Source organism: Gossypium arboreum, chromosome 7 (genome assembly GCF_025698485.1).
Source record: "Gossypium arboreum isolate Shixiya-1 chromosome 7, ASM2569848v2, whole genome shotgun sequence".
In the NCBI taxonomy this organism is placed as follows: domain Eukaryota; kingdom Viridiplantae; phylum Streptophyta; class Magnoliopsida; order Malvales; family Malvaceae; genus Gossypium; species Gossypium arboreum.
The window spans coordinates 94203016-94226634 of NC_069076.1; the positions used below are offsets into that span (position 1 = coordinate 94203016).

Here is a 23619-nt window from a genome sequence, read left to right on the forward strand (position 1 = left end):
ATGGTGAAATCGACAATTGATAGGCAAAACGTTCATTTGGAAAGCAAAAATAATTTTAGAAAAGGAAATAAAATATGATGCAAAGAAGAGGATGGAAAAGAAAAAGGAGAAGAAATAAAGAAAATAAGGCAAAATCTGTTTTGAATGGAAAAAAATAAAAAAAGAAAAATCCTAGTTTAATTAGGAAAAAAGAGACTAAATACTTAGGGTTTGGAAAGCTTAGGGGCGGCATGGTAATTTACCCTTGCTGCCGAAAATGAAATTGCAATTTAAAAAAAGGGGTGGCTTGAACTTGGATGCACAAAGGGGAGACTAGTGTGCTAACCATTGGGCCTAAGACCTATTTTTTGCTTACTTCTTACACCATACATCATATATTTTAGTGTGATTTTTATCTTAGTTTGCTAATAATAAAAGGAAAAGAAAATGGGAAGAGTAGAGCTCGAACTTTGGATATCTAAGAAAACACTAATTACTTAACCACCAAGCCTAATTCATTAATTTTGGGGCATGACAGTAATACTAAATCCCAAACAAACCATCCATATGAAAAATTAAGTCCATGCCACAATTTGTTTAAAACAATGCAAAAATTGATAGAGTGTATAAAATAAAGTTTAAAGTACTTTTTTTTCAAAACTGTTGGTAGTGCTCTGAATGACGAGTCTGAGCCCTAACCTCATGAGTTATCTAGAAAAGAGGGAAACTAAGGGGTGAGCTATAAAGCTCAATATGGTCTTAACACAAATACAAATAAATATATAAACAACAATTATAACAGACAAGCTTGCAGAAAATAATGCATATCAGATGATCAATCTCACTGTGATTTAGAAAGCATATAGTATACATGAATGGCAATGCAGATTTCCTACCTATCCATTTGCTACACACCACAATAGGAGTTCCTCAAAACTCATCCAGCTTTACCCACCATATCAGTAGGATTATAAGATCTTGCGAATGAACTGCCAGTATATCAATAGATTGTTGATAAATCGGTAATAAAACAATAATTTGATCGAGAAACCGATCCGACATTAAGTCCCTGCACTTCCTCCTTTAAAACCAAACCCCATGCAACAATATCATGCCATTAATAACTAGTGACAATATAATATACGGTGACAATATCAACATCTTATAAACATGAAAACAGTGACAATTTAACTTATATGTAGCAATAGTAGGGCACACACCTACAATATGTGCAATAACAATATGAAATCAACATCACATCTACCCAACAAAAAAAATTCATAAATTAATAGTATAGTAATATCATACTTACAACACACGATTGAGTTTTCAACCAAATAGTACTCACAAATTTTCAGCAACTTAACAAAGGATGTAACCTTTTCAGATCTGTTGTTACTTGTCGCAATTGAAACCGTTAGGATATTATACCAACACTAATAAATAAAAATCAACAAACATCACACAAAAATAAGCACTTATACACTCGGCCAAGCCCATACGCACATGACAAAATGCAGTTAAGACACGCCTTTACCTATGCGACATTTCACTATTCCTGCATACTCTTTCAGTTCAATTTCTGATTCGATTCTCATAGATCTGTTGTTTCAAATAGTAAATACACATAATCTCATAATATCATATTCGAAAACAAAGATTTCGAAAAAATCCAACAGAAATTGGTTAAACAAAATGGAAGACTGTAAACTATAACCCCATTACGAATCTGAAATCAGAGTGTAACCACTATAACGGGTTTGTTTACCGACTTGTAGCAAATGAAAACGGGTTAAACGATAAAATTCCCAACGTTAATGGTGATTCAAATGAACAAAGGTAATTCGACAAGAAGTGAAATGAATTATGTAAGAAGTGGCTGTGACAAAGGAAATAATCTTAACATTGAAGATACAATGAAGAAGAGGAAAAATATGATGGTTCAATGACGGTGGAAGATATGATGGCTATGAAGAAAAGATAAAGGGAAGACGACGCAATGGAGAGGGAAAATGAAAAATAAAAGGGGGGGCCAACCAAGAAAAAATACCCTTAAATACCTAGGGTTTTCTACTTTAAAAATTACGAAGGTATCGATACTCGTTAGAAAGGTGTCAATACTTGCGTAAATATTGATACAAATTTTTCCAGTATGACAGATCAAGTCCAAACAAAAGCCTACTTGGACACTCAAATAGAAATTAAAATAAATCCAATAATTTCATATTTAACCCAAAAATTTAACCTACATTTCGGGACGTGATGATTAGCCCCTTCCTGAGGCTCCATGTGCCCTTTTACTACAGGTTGCGTACTATTTGAGTTTAGTCATCCTATTTATGTTCCTCTTCTCTAGGTGTAGGTTGACCTTTCAAGGTAATAAGTAAGTGCAACATATGGATGTCAAGCATGTCGCCTTTGCCAAGGGTGCAATCCCTTAACATGTTCTCACTTTATCATGCACTCGTGAGACAGTTGTCCCAAGATCTTGGTTGGTGAGGTAATGTCTATGCTTTCAGTCTTAGGTTATAAGGGTTCGACGAGGTCTTAAGACAACCAACGAGCTCAACAAGTGCCATTAGTGGTCTCACGAGGTGTATGTATAATAACTTTAATTTGTCAAAATTTGATCCTCGTATTTTATAAAATCCGAGAAGTTAATCTAAGTAATATTGCGAAACATTTTCGTTTAATTGCTCACTTGAAAATCAATAATTCAAAAACCTATATGTAAACATTTTCGTTTAATTGCTATAAATTAACAAAAATCAACCATCCAAATTCATGTTTCTTATTAACAAATGGGTTAACTTTTCAATTTTTGTAAAGTATGTTGATCAAATTTTGGAAAATTAAAATAGGACTAATTTCTATTCTTACTAAAATAAATAAATAAAATAAAATAAAATAGGGTAAACTACACCCAAGGTTAATAAATTATTAGTAAGGTTACATTCTAGTCACTCAACTTCAAAAAATTACAAAATAGTTACTGAACTATTCAAATTTTTTCATTTAAGTCATTAGATTCTTAAGTCTTTTTCTTTTAAAGTTTAATCAGTGAACTTCAAGCGATGATTTGACGATTGATAAGGTGGAACGGTACCCATCGATGAGTAGAAGAACATAAACAAGCTAATTTGACAGTCGATGCCGAAGAACGAAAAAGAAAGCTATTTGTATTCTAGTTTGCAGATTGTGGCATGCAAAACAAAATTGTAGAGGAAGAGGGGAAGCTTATGCTTTTGATTGGTGCCAAAGGTGAGAATGGAGAAGGCCAAACAACGACGATTTTAATAGCCTAGTGACTTAAATGAAAATTTTTGAATAGTTTAATAATTATTTTATAACTTTTTGAAGTTGAATGGCCAAAACATAAACTTATTAATAGTTCAATGAACTTGACTATAATTTACTCAATGGAATAAGGGTAAAAAGGGAAAACGAAATCTCTAGAAGGAAAAAAAGTAAATAAATGAAGTTGTAAAGCATAACATTGTTTGACTGATTACCAACCTAAATTTTCAAATGGTATACGTGGAACCCGAAACATTAAAAAAAAATTCTGAGGTCTAAAAAAAAAACTCAAAATTATTATTAGATTAAATTAATTAAAACTGTTTTCCATCAAAAATTATTAAATCTAAAATTAAATTCCAAGTGAAGAAAACAACAACAAATGTTTATTAGAAAGAAAAAGACCTTTTCAGCATTAAACTTCCACCAAACATGAACGTGCAAATGTTCTTTCTCAAGACACACACATATATATAAATAAACCGAAAATACATATATGACATTTTAATTCTGAAGTCTAAAAAATGTTGTTTTCATTAAAAGTATTTTGTAAAACTGAAAAAGTTTAAAATAATTATTTTTTAATCTTATATAAATATACTTGAATTGAAACCCATCTAAATGCAAAAATGTTCTTTTATTTCAATAATTTTCAAACATCAAACTTTTCACCCTAGTTCAAATCCATTTAAATATATGAATTTTTTTATTTTGATTATGATCCTTTTATTATAGGAAAATTACGTACTAGACATATTTTCATGTTTTTATCATTGAAATTAAATTTTTATTTTTATTTAGCAAACTTGCTTTTCAATTTTAAAAATAAAAATAAAAATTAGTTTTAAAAATGAAAATAAAAATATTTTTAGAAACTAAATGGAGCCTCAAGACTTTATTTGGCTTTAGGAAATATATGTATTTTTTTTCATTTTCTTGAAAAATGGAAAATATTATAGAAAACATGGTTAAAAATTAAAAAATGATTTTTAAAAATGAAAAAATATATAAATTATAAACTAATAAAAATTTTGTTTTCATTATCTTACTGAAAACACATTATAAAACTAAAAAAAAAAGAAAAGAAAGAAAGAGAGAGTTTAAAACGCGTTATTAAATCTATTATCTTGATTCGATTTTATATAAATACAAAAAAATTAAAATTTCCTCATATTATCATTATTGGAAACAAATTTTGTTTCTATTTTACCAAATGCATTTTTAATTATTAAATAATATAAACAATATATACTCAAACAACTATAATCGAATTAACTATTACAAAGTATATTGTGCTAAAAATTGAAAGATATCAAAATCTAAATTCTGGGGCAAAGGAAAGGGGTAAGCAAGGCACTCGCCTCCCCTTAAATAGAAATTTTTTGCTTTTAATCTTTGAAGTTTTATAAAATTTTAAATGAATAAATGATAAAATTCTAGTCAACCTTTTAAAAATGATAAAATTTTGATTTTATCCTCTTAAAAACTACAAAAATTTATATCAATTTAGTGGTGAAATTACAATTTAACTTTCATAAAACATATAGCTCAATCTCACCCTCCTCCGGAGAAAAATTTCGGACTTACCTAAATTGTAAACTTACATATAATTCACACAAAGTGAAAACTGGAACTAGAAAACTTATAACCTCTGCCTTACATGTAAGCTACTACGTCAGATTGAATAATACACATATTTGTACATAGGCAACGTTGAAATGTTTTGGAATTATATAGTTGGAATGGTAGCTGCAATCAATACTTTTTAAAACAGAGCCGTCACTACTTACTTTCTTTTACGAGGAACTTTTCTGCGGATAAGAAACCATGCACGTCGCCATTGTTATTAAGGCTTTTCTATCTCCCAATGAGATTCTAAGCTATAAATAAACGGAGTTTGGCCAACACATGATATTATAGAAAAAGTGACATTTTATAAACACACCTAGCTAGCAAGCTAGTTATAACAGCTTCTATATGGAGGGCTCATCTTTAAGAGTTAGAAAAGGTGCATGGACTGAAGAAGAAGACCTCCTTCTTAAGAAATGTATTGAGAAATATGGTGAAGGGAAATGGCATCAAGTGCCTGCTAGAGCTGGTAAACACACACATACACACAATGGGTATTTTTTTTTTTTTTTTACATATTGTAATTCTCGTGATGATGAGCCAAAAAAAAAAAGGGGTTAAAAGACTTAAAGTGCAGGCTTGAATCGTTGCCGGAAAAGCTGTAGACTACGGTGGCTAAATTATTTGAAGCCTAATATCAAGAGAGGACATTTTGCTGCTGATGAAGTTGACCTCATTATTCGCCTCCATAACCTCCTAGGTAATAGGTAAGTCAATATTCTAATTCCAATTATTCAACCATTCTTACAGTTATTCATGTCATTACGTTAAAATATCAGCTCAAATATAACGCGGAAGGTATTTGAAATAATATATTAAACAATAAATATATATCTACCGTATTTATTGTTTAGATTTAATGTGTTAAAAAAATTAATCTTTTGAATTTTAATGATATGTTACTTTTATCTTCTAACATATCAATTCCAATTATCTATATAAAATTTATAAATTAATCCCAATGTTTTTGAAAGGTTAAAATGTATTCTAAGTTTATAAATTTTTCGTACATTTAAAATATAGTCCCTTACTTTCATTTTAAGGACTTTAGTGTCCCTGTTTATAAAAAAAATACAAGTCCAATGTAAACAACTTTGAAGTTTTTTTGTTAAAATGCAAGTCTAATAGTAAACAGTGCTATATTTTTATTACATAATTATCAACTGAGCATTTTTTAATTTCAAAATATTATAATAGCAAATTTGATAGAAAATTTTTAAAGTGGAGTTAATAATTAGATTTGAATTTTAAAATTTGAAAAATATAGAGACTAAAATTCTAAAATAAACCTAAAGAGATTAAATTCTAAATTTACAAAGACTAGAATACTTAAAGCATATTTTAATTGTTTGTAAATTGCTCTTAGTCAAATCCAAACTAACATTAAAAATCTAAACGATAATTTAACAACATTTAATGTAGTTAATTATATAAATTATTTTTAAAAAGTTTAAATTTTTATTTATAAATGAGAAAGTTACCATATTACGTATAATTTCATGAATTAAATTTAATATTTTATAAATAATCCAAAGATGGTAAAGTAATAATATTGTTACCTCGTATCACAAGCCCTACTTAACTTCTCAAGTCTCTTAAATCCATTCCAACCCGCGACTTTTAAAGTAAATTATTTCAATGATGTAGCTGAAAAAAAAAAAACATTTTAGAATTGAATTAAATTATGAATTTTAAATCAAAATATAATATAATTATATTCATTTATGATTATACAATTTTAAAATAATTTAACTATCAAAATATTCCTCTCGATAATAATATTAATATCAATTAAATTAATACTTAATCCAATTCAGAACAACATTTATTTTAAATCTAATCAAATTCAACAAGTGTCCAGTACTAATTCTAAATATAATGATATGGTTGAATTGCACCTTTACAGAAAGTGCATGCAAAGAAATAGGAAAAATAAAACACTTCACTTGTAACAAAGTTCCTTGTGTAATAATAAAGCTATAAATCACTATATAGTTAAGCTAAAATTAATAGTCATGTGTCTTAGTTGATAGCACAATTAAATTTTTTTTAGTTAGAAATGTAGAATATATATATTAAAAAAACTCAATTCATGAGATTGAGCTAAAATTTTATTTTATTTCTCTATAAATGAAGTTCCTATTCTAATAACCATAATTTCACCTTCCGAATGACATACAAAATTCCTAAGTTTCAAATACTAAAAAAAAAACATTCCACGTTTACATTTAAGCTATTTAAACTAAGGCTTAACATTGATAATAGTAGAAAGTTCAAATTATGAGAATTTAAGCTATAGGATTAAATCTTTAAATATAGTATAAAGGATGAAATCATAATTTGACCTAAATTAATCATATAACTTTATTAATATATTATATTTTATCAGATAATTGTCTTTTATCATTTTCTCCAATAAGTTCAGTTGATATCAATTTAATTGTGATACTAATTCAGTTTTAGCTTTAATATTAGATATAATAATAAATTTAGCACTCAATATTTACATCTTTTGTTAATTTATTTTTTAGTTAAATTTGATCATTAACCTTTCAAAAGAGTCAAAACACTCTTTTAATGAAAATGCTGACTAAAAAATTATTTTTTAACGATGTTGATATGACAACCTATATGGCGGTTTATGTGTATTTCATGCTGATATGATTCTATATATTTTATATGTCACATCAATAAATAATTTAAAAATTATAAAAATACTCAAAAATAAAAAAAATTAAATTTTAAAAATTAAAAAAGTTCATAATTTTTTTAAAATGAAGTATTTTGGATTGCCATGTTGGTGCCTTGTCTAAAAATTAATTTTTAATTAATATTTTCATTAAAAAATAACATTTTGACTCTTTTGAAATATTAATGGTTAAATTTAACTTTTATTAAAGATTAAGAGTCAAATTTAACTAAAAATAATAATAAAGACAAATTTTAGCTAAAAAGATAATAATGATCAAATTGATAAACAATATAAATATTGAAGGTTAAATTTAACTCGTGAATTAACTCTATCAAAACTCATTATGTTTATGTGGATAATAAAATGATAAATTAACTAATGATTTTTGAAAAATAATAATTATTAATAAGATAATTGAAATATATAGTTTCGATAAAATCTATATACTTATATATTAAAAGAAGGTCCTTCAGACGCGTGGCACACACCCACTAGCTTTTTACTTTTCATTTTATGGAAAATGATTAATTTTTAAATTTGATCCTTATAATGCTTAAATCCGTCCTTTAATTTCTAGCTTGGTCTCTATATTTTTATAATTGTATTAATTTGGACCTTCCTCCTTAAAACACGTGGCACACACCCACCAACTCCTTTTCTTTTTCTTTTTCATTTTATAAAAAATGGTTATTTTTTAATTTTGGTCTTTGTAATATGCTTAAATTTGAGATTTAATCCTTACATTTTAATTTTTAACATAATTTGGTCTCTATATTTTTATAATTTTACTAATTAGTTCAAATAGTTAATAACATTAGCTTTTGAATTAAAATATTACTTGGTTATATATAATTTGAAAGTGGATTTTTAAATCCATAAAGTTGAGAGATCAAATTCTTAAAAGTAAAAGTTGGAAGATTATATTCCAAATGTACGAAATGTAGAGACTTAGAGTCATGGTTATTTGAATCAATTGGGGTACTAGTCTAGAGAGAGGCATCAAACCGGTTGACAAACAAATTGTTATAGGCTAGGAGAACTAAGCTAAAAAATTGATTGATCCCTTTTTTTAAAGAAAATATTTCTATTTTTATATTTTAAATGATTCATTTAATCGAATCATACAAAACAGTAGTCTGATCAATCCGACCACCGTTTTGGTTTTAAAAACTTTGCTTAGAGTATATTTAATTTTTAAATTTTTATTCTATAATTCGATACAAGCAAATAACTAACCTAGGACAAAAAGTGAGTGAACCATACTAACACATTATAAAAGTAGGGGAGCAATTATCTAAATAAAATATTATTTTTACTTCTCTTAAAAATAAATTTAAAAATATAAAAGTAAGTTTTGAGCCAACAATTAATTTGAATTTTAGATACAAAAAGGTAACATAAGTAGTGTGTAAAGAGTGTTTTTTTTAATCATTACAATAGTAGAAAGAGGATGACAAAATTTGAACTTATATAAATTATATGTTAAATAAGAACTTTAACCACTACAAGCAATTTTTAGTAAAGATTTTAAAATTTTTTTTGAGCATATGTTTTGTAAGGGTAAATTACATTAAGCCACTCAACTATGTTTCTTTTTTTCTTTTTTGGTTACCCAATTATCTTGAATTTTTAGTGTTTTCACTTTTATGTTCGCCAGCTAGTGACCAAAAAAGACAAAGTTGATTAGTTGAGTGATCATTTTGTAACTTTTCATAGTTGAGTAACTAAAAAAGAAATTTACTAATAGTTAGGTGACGAAAAAATCATAGTTGTGCGACCTCTACTATAATTTACCTTTTTTTTAATACAAGAAGTTAATATTTTTTATTTTAATTTATGTAAATTTTAATTTATTTTTTGAAATGTTAGTACTTGATTGAATTGAATATTACTTTTAACAATTGCAGATGGTCACTGATTGCTGGTAGACTACCAGGAAGAACAGCAAACGATGTGAAAAACTATTGGAACACCCACTTGCTTAAAAAAAATATAGATACTTTTAATAAAACTTCGAACCCGAAATCTCATAAACTAAAACCCGATACTAAGGTTATCAAGCCTCGGCCTCAGATCTTATCAAAGCGTAGTTTTCTTGTAAATTTAGATGAATACAACAATAACAACAATAACAATAACAACGACCGTGCAAAAACAAGCAACAACGTGGTATTGGCTGATTGCAGTGACAACCACGATGGATACTGTTTCCTTGACCATGATGAGATGATGTGGTGGGAAAATATGATGATGAATGAAAAGGAGGTTGATGGCCATCAGCTACAATGTTCAGCCAATGATATTGATCAAAGTGTGTTGGACCAAATTATGAATGAAGACAATTATGGCAATACTATGGATGAGCTTTTTCTTGATGAGGAACTGTGGAATGTGTTTAACCCATAGCCATAAATATTATGTATGTATGTGTGTATATATATAGTTGTTCATTGTTTTTGATGTGATAAGTAGTAAGTGACAATAAAAATAATTTGTATTAGATATATTAGTAATAGAATTTTTAAATATGTTGACTACCAACTTCATAAAGTTTTAGTGTTTATTACTTAAAATGTTTTATGTGTGCAATGTGAAATATGTGTTTATACATGAGTTAATGTGTTTGTTGAGTTGTAATTGGATTAATTTATTGTCAATTATAAAATTTGAGATAGACATAAAAATTTAGTTACGTAATTTGAAAACTTTTCACATCTATATAGTGCTGAATAATATATTATAAATTAATTTGTATAAGACATGATTTAAGTCCAACTCTCAAGTTTCATTCTCACTCATATACCAATAAAATATGACAAATTGCATTTTGGAAAACTATTATTTTATAAAAATAAAAATATAATTTAAGCATTTTAATATCAAATTTTTAACCTTGACCTCTCCATAATTTTATAATTTTATCTAATCCCCCAAATAAAATTTCTAGTTTCACCTTGCTTTCTGAGCTTTTTTCTTCCACCAGCTTTGTCAGTTTTAGACAACAACAGGATGAAAGTAAGAGGCTTGGAGCACTTTAGCCTCTCCCCCATCTTGTCATTTTCTTTTACTTTGTGTTCCATTTTATGACATAATAATATGCTAGTCTTAGTGTGCTTGACGTTGGGAACATCCTTGGCCACCTCTTTTAGGTACTATGATATTTCACAAGAATAGTTTACTAACACATGAACTTTACTAAGAAAATACTTATTAATCTTTCCTTACTTTGAATGAATACTCTGTTGATGCTTATATACATGAATAAGAGTAACTGCTCCTAACCAACTGCATACCAGACTTAAGCAACTGACTAATAACAAATTAACAACTTTATACTAGCAGTCTCTATACTCTAACATTCACCCAGCTTCCTCAATGGGTAGGACCCGAAGTAACTTTCGAAAGCGAGCAAAAGTGGAGATAGACAGAGGTTTAGTGAGTATATCTGCAACCTGGTCGCAGGCTGGCACTTCACCGACAATGAGGGATCCATTAGCCACCTTTTCACAGGCAAAAAACAAGTCAAGTTTGACATATTTGAATTTGGAGTGTAAAACAGGATTAGCTGCAATAGCTATTGCACTGGAGTTATCAATCAAACTGCAGGTGGATCAGCAGAACTGATTCGTAATTCCATTAACAGAGAAACTAACCAAGCAATATCACTTGAAGCCGTAGCTAAACTTAGATAGTCAGCTTCTACCGTGGATCGAGAAACAACTTGTTGTTTCTTAGAACACCACGAGACAGGTGTATGACCAAAGTAGACACAGTAGCCCATAGTAACGACGATCATCAAAATCAAGACCCCAGTTGGCATCAGCATAACCAACCGAAGATAGCCTATCGGAGCATCTAAAAACTAGCCCATACGTAATAGTACCACGTAAATACCTCAGGATACGTTGTAATGCTATCAGATGAACCGTAGTAGGTGCATGTATGAATTGACAGACACGATTTACAACATAAGCAATATCCGACCGAGTTAAAACCACATATTGAAGAGCACTAGTAAGACTTCTATATTCAGTAGGATCAGTAAGCCGATCACCCTCATCTTTAGACAAAATTGATGAACTAACCATTGGCGTATAGACACTTTTTTTACTAGCCAGAGAACTCTTGTCAAGAGGTCTTGAATGTATTTGCGCTAGCATAAGTGTAGGCTGCCATTGGATGACCGACTGACTTCAATCCCTAAAAAAAATAAAGATCGCCCATATCCTTCAGAGAAAATTCGTTATGTAGCTGCTAAACAAAATAGTTTATTTGGTCAGTTGAGCTTTCAGTAATAATAATATCATCCACTTAGACCAAGATATAGATAATAGACCTGGTTGAAACTTTAACAAACAAGGAAACATCAGATTTAGATATAACAAAATCAGTAAAGACAAGAAACTGCTTCAATTTTTCAAACTAGGCACAGGGAGCTTGCCGTAATTCGTACAATACCTTTATCAAACAACACACCAATGGCTCACCATTTGGTCCATATTGAACATAGCCTGGAGGTTGCTCTATAAATACTTCGTCAGTTAGGTCTCTATTTAAAAAAGCATTACTTACATCAACTTGACGAAGTTGCCAACCATTGGATACAGCAACATATAAAATGGTACGAATAGTAGTAGGCTTGACCACTGGGCTAAGTGTTTTTTTGAAGTCATACCCAGGTACTTGTGAACATCCCTTTGCTACCAATCATGCTTTTCGTCGATCAACCGGCCCATCAGGATTCTTCTTGACTTTGAAAAGCCATTTGCATCCAATCGCTTTTCGACCGGGAGGTAGAGGAACAAGTTCCCAAGTAGAATTAGCTATTAAGGCATCAAATTCAGCTTGAACCAATAACTTCCATTCCTTATGAGTAGTAGCTTCCTCAACAGAGTGTGGCTCAAAATATTCAGCTTCAACTGTCAAAACATTGGGTTTAAAAATTCTAGCCTTAGATCGAGTAACCATGGCATGAGTGTTTCCTAGAGAGACATAAGGAATAGTTGAGGATTTAGTGGGTAACAGAATAGCTTCAGTAGATGGATGATACTCCCTTGGATTAGACCTAGGATTAGCCGCTGAATCAATTGAGATAGTCTGTAGTGGACTAGATGTAGCTGGTGAAGCAACTATCCCAGACTGCACAGGATCGCAACTTTGAGCAGACAAAGGTACCATAGGCAAAGGCATAATGGTTCTGCGAGTTTCTGCAGAGGATTAAGAAGAGGAGGTCTGAACGATAGGGATATACGTTGTAACAGACGTAGGAGTTTGAACATTTTCACAACTAACAAAGGGAAAAAGAATCGACGTTCATAAAAAATAACATGATGAGACATAATCACCTTAACATCTGGTGTTAGACAGTGATAGCCCTTATGTTGAGAGCTATACCCCAAAATGTACATGTTTGTGAGCGAAAATCTAGCTTATGTTGTACAAAATGATGTAAATATGAAAAATAAAAATAGCCAAATACCCTGAGGTGGTCATACGTAAGTTCATGCCTATAAAAAATTTGATATAGAGACTGACCTTTCAGAACAAGAGTAGGTAGGCGATTAATAAGATGCACAACACATCAGAATGCATAACCCCAATAATCCATAGGTAGACTAGCCTAAGCCAAAAGTGTAAGACTGGTTTCCATAATTTATCTATGTTTGCACTCAATAACACCATTTTGTTTTGAAGTATGAGCGCAGGAAAGACGATGAATTATTCTATGACTCCTCAGAACTGATGCAAAAACATGAAACTCACTGCCCCAATCATTTTGTAATTTTTTAATAGACTTCCCAAACTAAGTGTTGACCATCTTCTGAACCTGAGAAAAACAGTCAAGTGCTTGAGATTTACGTTTAATCAGATATACCCAGGTAAATCGATTATACATGTCAATAAACAAAACATAATACAAATTACCTCCATAGCCAACAGAAGCTAATCCCCATAAATTAGAGACAACCAATTCAAATAATTCCATATATTCAATAATAGAGTGTGAGAAGGGCAATTTATGTGATTTCCATTTTTGACAAGCAATACAAACATTATCAAGATATTTTTTATTGGAAATAATTTGACACTTGTCAAGCACAAGGTTAACAATCACAGGAGAAGGGTGACCAAGTCTTTTATGCCACAAGGTAAAGGCATCATCATCCGAACGACAATCTTGGTTCTCGGTGTTGTTAATAGAGGGAATTGTATCAGAGAAGATAGACGAACTGACTGAAAATTGATAGAGACCATCACAAACTTCGCCCCGTAGTAAAATTTTCTGTGTCTGGATGTCCTTAATAATACAATAAGAGGGGTAAAATTCAAAAAATACATTGTTGTCAATAGCAAATTGAGAGACAGATATAAGATTTTTCCCGATGTTTGGTACGCACAAAACATTAGAGAGATGTAACAATTTCTTTATTGGTAGAATAATATTCCCAATAGAGGAAATTTTAGTGGGAGCTCCATTACCCGTTAAAAGAGAAGAAGTACCTATATATAGAATGGAGACATTTAACCCAGACACATTTGACAGACATGATGAGTGGCCTCTGAATCTGGATACCATAATGAGGTTCCTACCGATACAGGAACATATGAGGTAGTATTATCAAACTTCGAATCATATTGCGTAGCAATTGAAAAATCAAACGTATGAAAATCAAGAATTCAGGGTAGCCCAACACACTGTGAGGAGTCAAAATTAAATACACGTGTTCGTAGTTTAGTTCCCCATGGAACTTCAAGAGCATTATTTTGCATAAAGCTTTCAACATAATTAGCATTAGGCCCAAGTGAACTGAGTCTAAATTTTTTACTAGCATTAGCCTGCCCACTATTCGACCCACTAGTCTGTCCACTATTCTAGCTAAAAAATTAGCCTGCATTTGGCCCAAGAGATTGGCCAGCATTCGGCCCAACATACTGCCCTTTTGAGAATGTGGCCAGCCTCTCCACGAATTACCACCAGATCTAGAGCCATCAAAAAAACCAATCCGTCCAGAGAGGTCATCACCTTGTCCATCAGCCGCAAAGGAGAATCGCACCGTGGTGGAGGCGTTCGGGCCGCCATAGTCACGGTTGAAATGATAGAAGCAGTGCTGCGCCAAATGATCGAACTGGCTACATATTTGGCACTGTGTTTGTGGTTGAAATCCACGTCCACGCAAACCTATCGTAGACCACCCGCCATGTACATCGCGTGAATCGGAGTCGACCACCACAGTAACCAAAGGGGTTTTAACTAGATGGGCATGCATTGGAACCTTATACGCCGCTCGTATCTGTCGAATTTCAAACTCCAAAAGGACATCAACTAATCACTGAAATGGAAGGGGTTCCGTCGAGAATGAGGCCAAGGTCAATACTGCATCAAAATCCGATGAAAGACCAACCGAAACAACTTCTACTTTTTCGGCCTCTGACACCGCTGACCCAGATGCTGCAAGTAACGCACAAATGTTTTGTATTTTTGCTACATATTCCTTTACAATTAAATCACCCTTCTTTGTAGAGTGCAAATCATGTTTCATTCGAGAGATTTTCGCACCAGTAGAAGTAGCGAAAAGACGATTCGCTGTGCTCCATATTTCACATGCAGATTTAGCAGATGTAAAGCATGATAAAAGAGATGAACTGATTGTAGAGATGAGCCAAGAGGCTAACAACTTATCTTGTTGATTAAAAACAGATGCATCTGGATTTGGAGTAAGAGCACCTTCTGGAGACGCAACGAACCTAGGCGAAGCAGACAACGTGCCTTCTAAGAATCCTTGTAGCTCACACCCTCTGTTATCAACCTAATATGATACTGCCACTAGACAAAATTTCCTTCCTCAAGTTTCATTGTGTCATTGCAAGGAAAGGATTGGATTAGACATGTTCTGGAAAATGACGGACTCTAATGATCAACAGAGGTAAAATCGGCTGATGGTGCTATGATGCGGAAGTAGAAGCACGTACCAGGACTAGGCGACTGAAACCATATTAGGTACTATCGTATTTCACAAGAACAGTTTATTAACACATGAACTTTACTGAGAAAATACGTATTAATCTTTCCTTAATTTGAATGAATACTCTGTCGATGCTTATATAAATGAATAAGAGTAATTGCTCCTAACCAATTGCATACTAGACTTAAGCAACTGACTAATAACAAATTAACAACTTTATACTAACAGTCTCTATACTCTAACAACCTTCAATGCTGAGGTGAGTTTGTCTTCCTTCTATGTGAGTGTTGTCGCAATTGTTTACGTATTTTGACGGTCATTTGACAAATTTGACAGTTGTATAGATTTTTTAAGCCTTCTAAAATAGCCTAGTTTGATATGAACTTTTCGTAGTTATTGTATTAGGTTAGCAGAGGCGTGTTCATTGCAGCAAAGGTAAAGACATTGATACAGTTCTCCTCATCATGGTACCTTCCCTGCTATAATGGTTGAACAAAAATAGACCAATGAAATTTTTTATCGTCACTTTCTTTTTATCAACAATGATGATTTGATTCAAACTTAATTTCTCATTTTTCTTGAATTTAGATTTCTACCCAATTGTTCTTTTTCTTGGGCTTTTTGCTTTATCTACCTTGAACTAATTGTAGTTGTGTACAAGATGTAGTTGTCACATCTCATAAATGGGTATAGAATAATTAGGTTAGTAGAGACAGAGTTGTCACATTGTGACTCTTAGTTAAAAGTTTGTAAATTTATTTTAAGAAAGAGTTACTGGCTAAATAGTTAAGAGAAAGTAAGGAGTGAATGTAGCTTCCTTAGAGATCTAAGTTTGATTTCCTTCCCTTGAAAAATATTAAATTTTAGTATTTTTACTCCATTGTGCCGTCCATAACTGCCCCCTAGTCAACTGTCAGATTTCAGTTTAACTCAAACACTGTAAAACTGATTAATTTGAATAATTAAAAGATTTATCAAAAATATCTAGAAGATATTATCAATTTGTTTTCCAAGGATTAAGCTAATATTTTTTTTCTTTCTTTTCATTTTTTTCTTTTTCTCTCCTTTCTTTCCTCTCCCATTTTGTCCATCTCCTCCTTTCATCCTCTACGTGTGGTGATCCCACCACCTTTTCTCCTTCACCAGTAGTGGTGCCATCTTGTTTTTTTTCTCCTTTTCTTCTCTTTTTGCTGCTCGTCTTTCTTCGATTTTCTTCCCTATTGTCTGTCATTTTTTAGCCTTCAAGCTGCACGATTGCTATTATTATTTTTAGCACCATTGCTACCCATTTTATTGCTTTCTATTGTCGCACATTGCAACCCTTTTGCTGCTGATTTTTCCTTTTGTATTGTCGTCCATAAAGCCTTCACTTTTGCATTTGTTTTCCTCCTTCAATTTAATGTCATTTTCCACCATTTTAAAAAAGCAAACATATTTGGTTAGTGGCAAAATAGTGTAAGTTTGCTTTTTAAAAGCATATCCAAATTGTCGTTAGTGATTCATTGGTTGCTTGAACCCTTTTAGGGATGCCTAAGACTGGTTTTAACTAAGTTTTATGATGTTTAGGTGTGGATCCAATCTAGGTTAGTCTAGATGTAACATGTCAAACCCGATCCTATAATAATATCCAAATATGGTGTGTCATTACTAAAAATCAAACTAAATTTAAAACATTTTGGCAGAAGCTTTATATAATTCTTACAAAGTTATAAATATAAGACAAATATTAGCTGTTACTTTACCAAGGTTTGAGTGAAAACATCCACAGTGAAAAATAATATACAAACCATATATAATAACTTCATTAAACAAAATATATTAATTTAAAACCAAGCATTAATACTTCCTAGAAATCTCATAAAAATAGTCTTATCAGAACAAAAGTTCTTTGTACAAATCATTTACAAATACACTTATATGCCACCCCCACGAGTCATGCATGATACAAAATAAAATAGTCAGCTTACAATAGTAGTAGCATTCTAGCGTAGTTCTTCTAACAAAGCTTTCCTTCAATTAGCAAGCCTAAGAAGGAAAATGTAACAAAGTAAGTTCATATGAACTTAGTGAGTTCTAAAGAGAAATTATACATAACATTACTGATAATACATCTGAACCTTGCTGAAAGATTTACACACATTCACATAGTATGTCCAATATTGTATACTGGAATGATGAAAATGTGCAAGTGTACGCAATCGTATAAAGTAATAAAGTGACAAGTAATGTTTAGTTATCGTACCCATAGTGGCTGTGCAAGAAGATATTTATGAAATGCAAATTTAAACAATTTGGTGATGGAAAATTTGAAGAGGTGTTGTAAAAACTAAAAATTAACTAAGTAATTTAACTAAGAAAAATAAAAAGTAAAAATATTTCAATGCACGATTTCTAAAAGATGAGTTTAATCAATATGGCATAAATGTGTTAGATCAATTTTATTCTCTAACTTAGAATAATTAAAGATGTGTTCATGTTGTTACGAATAATTTCACGGCAACTCGGTAAATTGCTAACTAATGCACATACTAACCTATTAGAACCTATTAATCTCTTGACCATATCTCTATATCAATTCAACCGATTAATTTAATTTTAATAAGAAAATAAAAGATTACATGAGGTAACAATATATCTCTATATTGAAACAATTTGATCACAATAATTTTGTAAGTTATGCAAGGTTAATGTATTGTTTAATACCGTCGCTAATTTAACCCTCAGCTACCTTAGAAGAATAAACATGTACCAATTAAATATTGTGTCCATTAATTACAATTTCAATCCTTTTAAATAATTAATTCAATTGTTACCTTACAACTAGAATGCAACTATAACATAAGCATGATTTTATTTAATTGAACAATTTATTGAGACCTAATAACAATACAAACACACTTTTAATAATCTAAGCAAAAATAATGCAATTAATCTAACACGAAAGGAATTTAAGTCATTTTAATTAATTGAAGAACAGTAATACAAATATTCATGTTCATGATCAAAACAAAACTTAAAACCAATTTTAAGAGAAGGGAACTAGAAGAACAAATCTCGATGATTTTTCAAAGCTAGACTAGTGTGCTCCTCTCTTCTGCTTAATTACTGCTGATACAAGGCCTTCATGAACACTCGATTACTGCTACTCCAAGAGGCGTGCAAGCTTTTTTTTCAAGAGGGGAAATCAGCAAAGGACGAAGGGAATTGAAAGGTAACTAGAAGAGAGAAAGAAAGAAAATTTGAGAGAGAGAGAGACAGAGAGAGAGATGTGTGAGTGAGGGATGAGAAATGAGGGATTGAAGGGGGCTTTTTATATGTGGATATGGCTACTAAAAATAGCTTGTGGCTAAAAATAGCAAGCTTAAAAAAGGGAGGGGTTTGAACAGAATTAAAGACAAGTTCAAGGGTTGACTTGCAGTTATAAAAATCAGCTAAAATAACTGTTTGGGGCAACTACATGAGACAGTTTGGGTTGCTAAATTTCTTGGTGGATCAGTCCTTTTCACTTTGCACAACTAGACCCATTTCTCTTCATTAGGCTTGTAATTAAATGTAACCCAATTTGTCTTGGATTAAAATTAATTATAAAATGTGTTCACTAATTATTATTGGACCGTCTATGGTTGGAAAAACAATCAACCATACTCTTGGGTCACTTGATACAAGAATTGCCTTAACGGTTCAAGCTTCTCAAGATGACTGTCAAGCCAATTTTCACCCTTTGTGCAAAATTGTCAAAAATAAATCAAATTTGTGTAAATTTTTTAAAAAAATAACTAAAATTTAATATGTTCATAATTTGAGTTCAATTTAATTATTTTATAATTAAAGTATGAATTTTGACAAAAAATTACTATGAAACTGCATGAAGTAAAGCTAAAAAAGAGCTGAAAAAGTCTATATTTTTGTGTTTCCACACCTTCAAACTTAATTCATTGCTCGGCCAGAGTAATGCACAAATTGCAAAAGAAGTTGCTTGAAATCACCCTTGAAAAAAAATTTCTTCAGAAATCTTTTCTCCCCATAATTAAGAGTTTAGTGTAATTATGCTCAAGAACAAGAATTTTGCAACTCAAGTATACACATTGTTCGAATTATCCTCAATTATTATCATGATATCAAGAATAGACTAAATGATTTCTTAATAAAAATATGCTAAATTCTTACCAATTAATTTTTATTCCATCATTTAAGACTAAACTGCAATCAATAAGTTTAATTTATACATCCATATGTTGAACTTAACAATTTCTCTCCATTAATGTAGTCAGCATAGAAATCTAAATCAATAGGTCTTTTAAATAGGTTGTAACGTGGCTAGGCTAACGATAGGTAAAAGATAGATAATTTTGTGCTAAAATCCTAGACTCATCTTGCATCGAACCTTTGGAATAAATACCTCCACATTCACCAACTAATTTTGCTTTTGAGTACACATGCTCCTTGTACATCTATTTTTTTTCGAGTACATATACTCTTTTTTTCTTTTTTTTTTCTAGCATACTATTGCATGTACTAATATTTTGAGCATTTGATACTTCTTCTCAACTCCCCAAACTTATTTTCAGAGAATATTTTAGATAGACTGAGTCTAGTGTTTGGGATAATTTAAAGATAATTATGAGAGAAGTGTTGACTTATTATTGCAAGGTTCAAATAAAATCAGGCCATATAGTCTCTGTCAAATCGCAAAAACTAGGCTAGAAGAAATTGTGTTCGTGAAATCAAGAGTGGTCACACCCCGGTTTTTGAGTTAAGAATGTGAAAATTTTTTCAAGTGAATTAATCTGGTTCAGTGGTTAAGATATGTAAGTAGTGTGTGCGAGGTTTCAGGTTCGAATCCTTTCCCTTGAATTCTTCTATTTTGCCTAAACCCCTATCTTTGAACTTGTAGCCTATATGTTATTTTTGCTCAAATGATGTTAAGAATGAGTCTGTTGGTTCAGTGGTAAGGTATTAGCTTATTCCTAGGTCTTGTGTTCGAATCTTGTGTGTTTGCAAAATGGGAATTATTTTTTTGTTTTAAATTCAGAAGAAAAAAAATCTAATGTGGATAATGATAGGAGTTAGTGGCGTAGTTTGAAAATTAGTGGTGAGGGATTTTCCCTTAAAATTCCACCCTCACAACCGTCCTTCTCTCATGTCCCACACTCTCATTTTTCCATTTTTTTCCCATTTTGATTTTTATTACTTTTTGCTACTGTAATTTTTCTACCACTTTGTCCTCTATTTTTTTATTTTCCTTTTTTGTCTTATTTCATATATTTTCTCTTAAACAATATATTTTTTCATTCTCTTCAAAGACGCCATTTGCTAAGGTGCTACAGTTGCCTATCACTACTGTTGCCACCATCTCTTCCTCTATTTTTTATTTTTCGGAGTGGTTCATGAGGCGTGAAATGTTCTGCAATGAATGAGGGGATTCTCTTAGGGTTTTTGTTTGTTTGGGGTCTAGAGAGGTGTGGTACTTTCATTTTTTAGAATAATTAAGGTGTGTAACGGAAAACTTGAAAAATAGCGAACTACGAGAAGCCAAAAACTACACAATCGGTGTCACACGGTCGTGTGCCAAACCGAGTGTGTCACATGGGATGGGCTATTTGGGGTCGTGTGTTAGACTGTGTAGACCACACGAGCTGGGCCAGTTAGGCCATGTGGGCCCATTTTTTGTAAATTTTCACCTAGGCTTGTTGCACTTTGAAATTTGTAATTAGACCTCTCGTGGGGTTCGCTTGGCTTAAAAATGACTTGGATATGTGATATTTGATATTTTGCTATTGTATGTGATAGGGGTATTGTTTGTGTTTCAATTAAAAGAATGTTTAAAATGTGAAATTCGTATATGGTTTGTGATATGATAATTCTGTTAGCATGTTTTGATGTGAAAAATATGTATGGCATATGTGCATCTGATTTCTGTTAGTATTTGTATGTGTATTGGGGTGGGAGATGATATGTGATGGAAGAAGTGCGATTTTGGAAGTATTACTGCAGCTTTTGATGGTGTATCTGTAATATTTGTTCTGGCAATTTGATTGCAATTATAGTGGCTCGACCATATATATATATGATTATGGAGGTTTACCGCAACATTTTTGTCTGGTAGCTCAACTGCAATTATATGAGTGGTATACCACCATGACCTGTTGTGATGGGATGGATGGGCTCTTGTAGTCCTAATTGGTGTGATTGGTTGGATGGAGTTGATGTGTAGCAGATGGGGGTAGGATCTGTGTTAGTATCTACATTTGAATCTGCAAATGCATTTGCATTTGATTATGAGAATACATCTGATTTCGTATATGAGGATATGACTGAATATGTATATGAAAACATATCTGTTTGTGTACATTTTATGAGAATACACTGGGCTTCTAGCTCACTTGTTTGTTTAATGCGTCTCAGTTGGTCTTCATACTTAGGACTGGACGTCGTGCGGGAGCTCGGATTGATTTTCTGGTTAAGTAAATAAATTGATTTATGATTATTTTATTTATGATATTTTGGTTTGTAAAATTTTTTTATGGTTTCTATTCATATTCGTCGAATTTTGGTATTTTTAACGTAAAACAATGATAACGTACGATTTATCATATTCGAAATCGGTTTTCAAAATTAAAATCTGTAACAGGAAAAATTTGCTGCTACATGACTTGACGGTTTTACTGTGATATAAAAGTATTCAAGTATAAGTTTTTCTAGAATATGTAAGAGTTGTGCCATATTTATATATTTGAAACACGTACTGAAATCAGAAAATTTCAAATGAGATTAGGTTGGGAGTTTTCTGTAAAATAAATATGTTATGCATAATTTCCATAAAAGTAATGTATAAGTGTTTTGCTTTAAGTTAATATTTTCAGAACTTATGGTTTCTGAAGTTGGGATTAAAACTTCTAGGATTATAAACAAACTAATATAATTTCTCCAGATTTGGTTGTAACATCTAGGTTGGGTTTTGTGTGTTATAGTCTCAAAGTTGGGTTTCAAGGGATAAATATTCGTTAAGGTTTGCTTGAAAGGCTCAATCGGTCTAAACAAAAGTTCGCCTAAATCCTTTTCAAAATTTCATGCTTCCTAGGATTTTGCCTCAAGAAATTACTAAGTATATTCTAGAGACTTAAACATTCAAGCATGCTTAGCTTGCCTAAGGAATTAAAAACTTTATTGTTCTATTTACATAATTTATTAAGAGTAACATTTATTTCATAAATCAGCTAACATAGAACTTTATTTATACTAAAGTTTAGCATAATTACCAAAAAATTTAAATTTTTGAACAAAATATAACTTAATAATTAGTAAGAAAAATGTATTCTGAAAAAAAATTTCAATTTTGATCCCCTTATTTAAGATGAACAATGTCCTCATTATTAAAAACAATAGAGGGAACGAAAATATAGAAGTGAATAGATATTGTACACCTGATAGGATCCCAGGAAAAGGAGGTGCGTCAAATTTGACTACTTAAATATCAACCTCTTCCTAAATCCAATCCTAGACATGTACATATCTATTGTCACACTCCTTATTTTGCAAATTGTTCACTTTTATTTATAATTTCTCCTCTTATTTTATTATGCGAGAAATAGAAATATCCTAAAAGAACCTAAGCCTAAAAACTTTAAAATATCCTAAGAAATAATATAAAATAAAATAAAGACAAGATCCCCAATTTTTATTTATTTGTAGGCTTCTAAGAATCTGACCCATCTTTTGCTTCATCGTCTTTATTTTTGCTTGAATCACCTCGTTCTTCCTCCAGATTGAAGTCCATGGATCAAATATGAAGTCCGAAATTTTAGGCACAAAAATAAACGTGTCATGAAATTTTTCGTAAAAGCGCCCCTTATTGTGTCGTCTCGTATTTTTGAGTGCCATTACATATATTGCATTATGTTCATCAAATTTGACAGCTTATCACGAAGATCTGTTGAAACATCCCTAACCCGTATCTATCGTCAGACTAGGGTTAAAGGTGTTACTGGACAAATTGGAACATTTAACATGCATTTCATATACATTATCCACAATCATAGTCAAACATTATCATAATGT

General features: G+C 31.2%; 1 protein-coding gene and 1 long non-coding RNA gene across 4 annotated transcripts; both read left to right on the plus strand.

The window, feature by feature from the left end:
• Nucleotides 1-5082: 5082 nt before the first annotated feature.
• LOC108486662 (transcription factor MYB1-like) lies at nt 5083-10186 on the plus strand. Of its 2 annotated transcripts, none has more exons than XM_053030593.1 (3): nt 5083-5399; nt 5483-5612; nt 9505-10186. In XM_053030593.1, the coding sequence occupies exons 1-3, from the start codon at nt 5336-5338 to the stop codon at nt 10001-10003; spliced, it is 693 nt and encodes a 230-aa protein (XP_052886553.1). In that variant the 5' UTR covers nt 5083-5335; the 3' UTR covers nt 10004-10186. The 2 variants fall into 2 exon arrangements, with proteins under 2 accessions (XP_052886553.1, XP_017646322.1); XM_017790833.2 differs by having other exon boundaries at nt 5089-5374.
• Nucleotides 10187-14514: 4328 nt separating this feature from the next.
• LOC108466507 (uncharacterized) lies at nt 14515-22182 on the plus strand. 2 transcript variants are annotated; one of them, XR_008285688.1, is made up of 3 exons: nt 14523-15053; nt 15297-15596; nt 21967-22182. It is a non-coding gene; the product is annotated as an uncharacterized LOC108466507 (long non-coding RNA). The 2 variants fall into 2 exon arrangements; XR_001868644.2 differs by having other exon boundaries at nt 14515-15596.
• Nucleotides 22183-23619: the final 1437 nt, after the last annotated feature.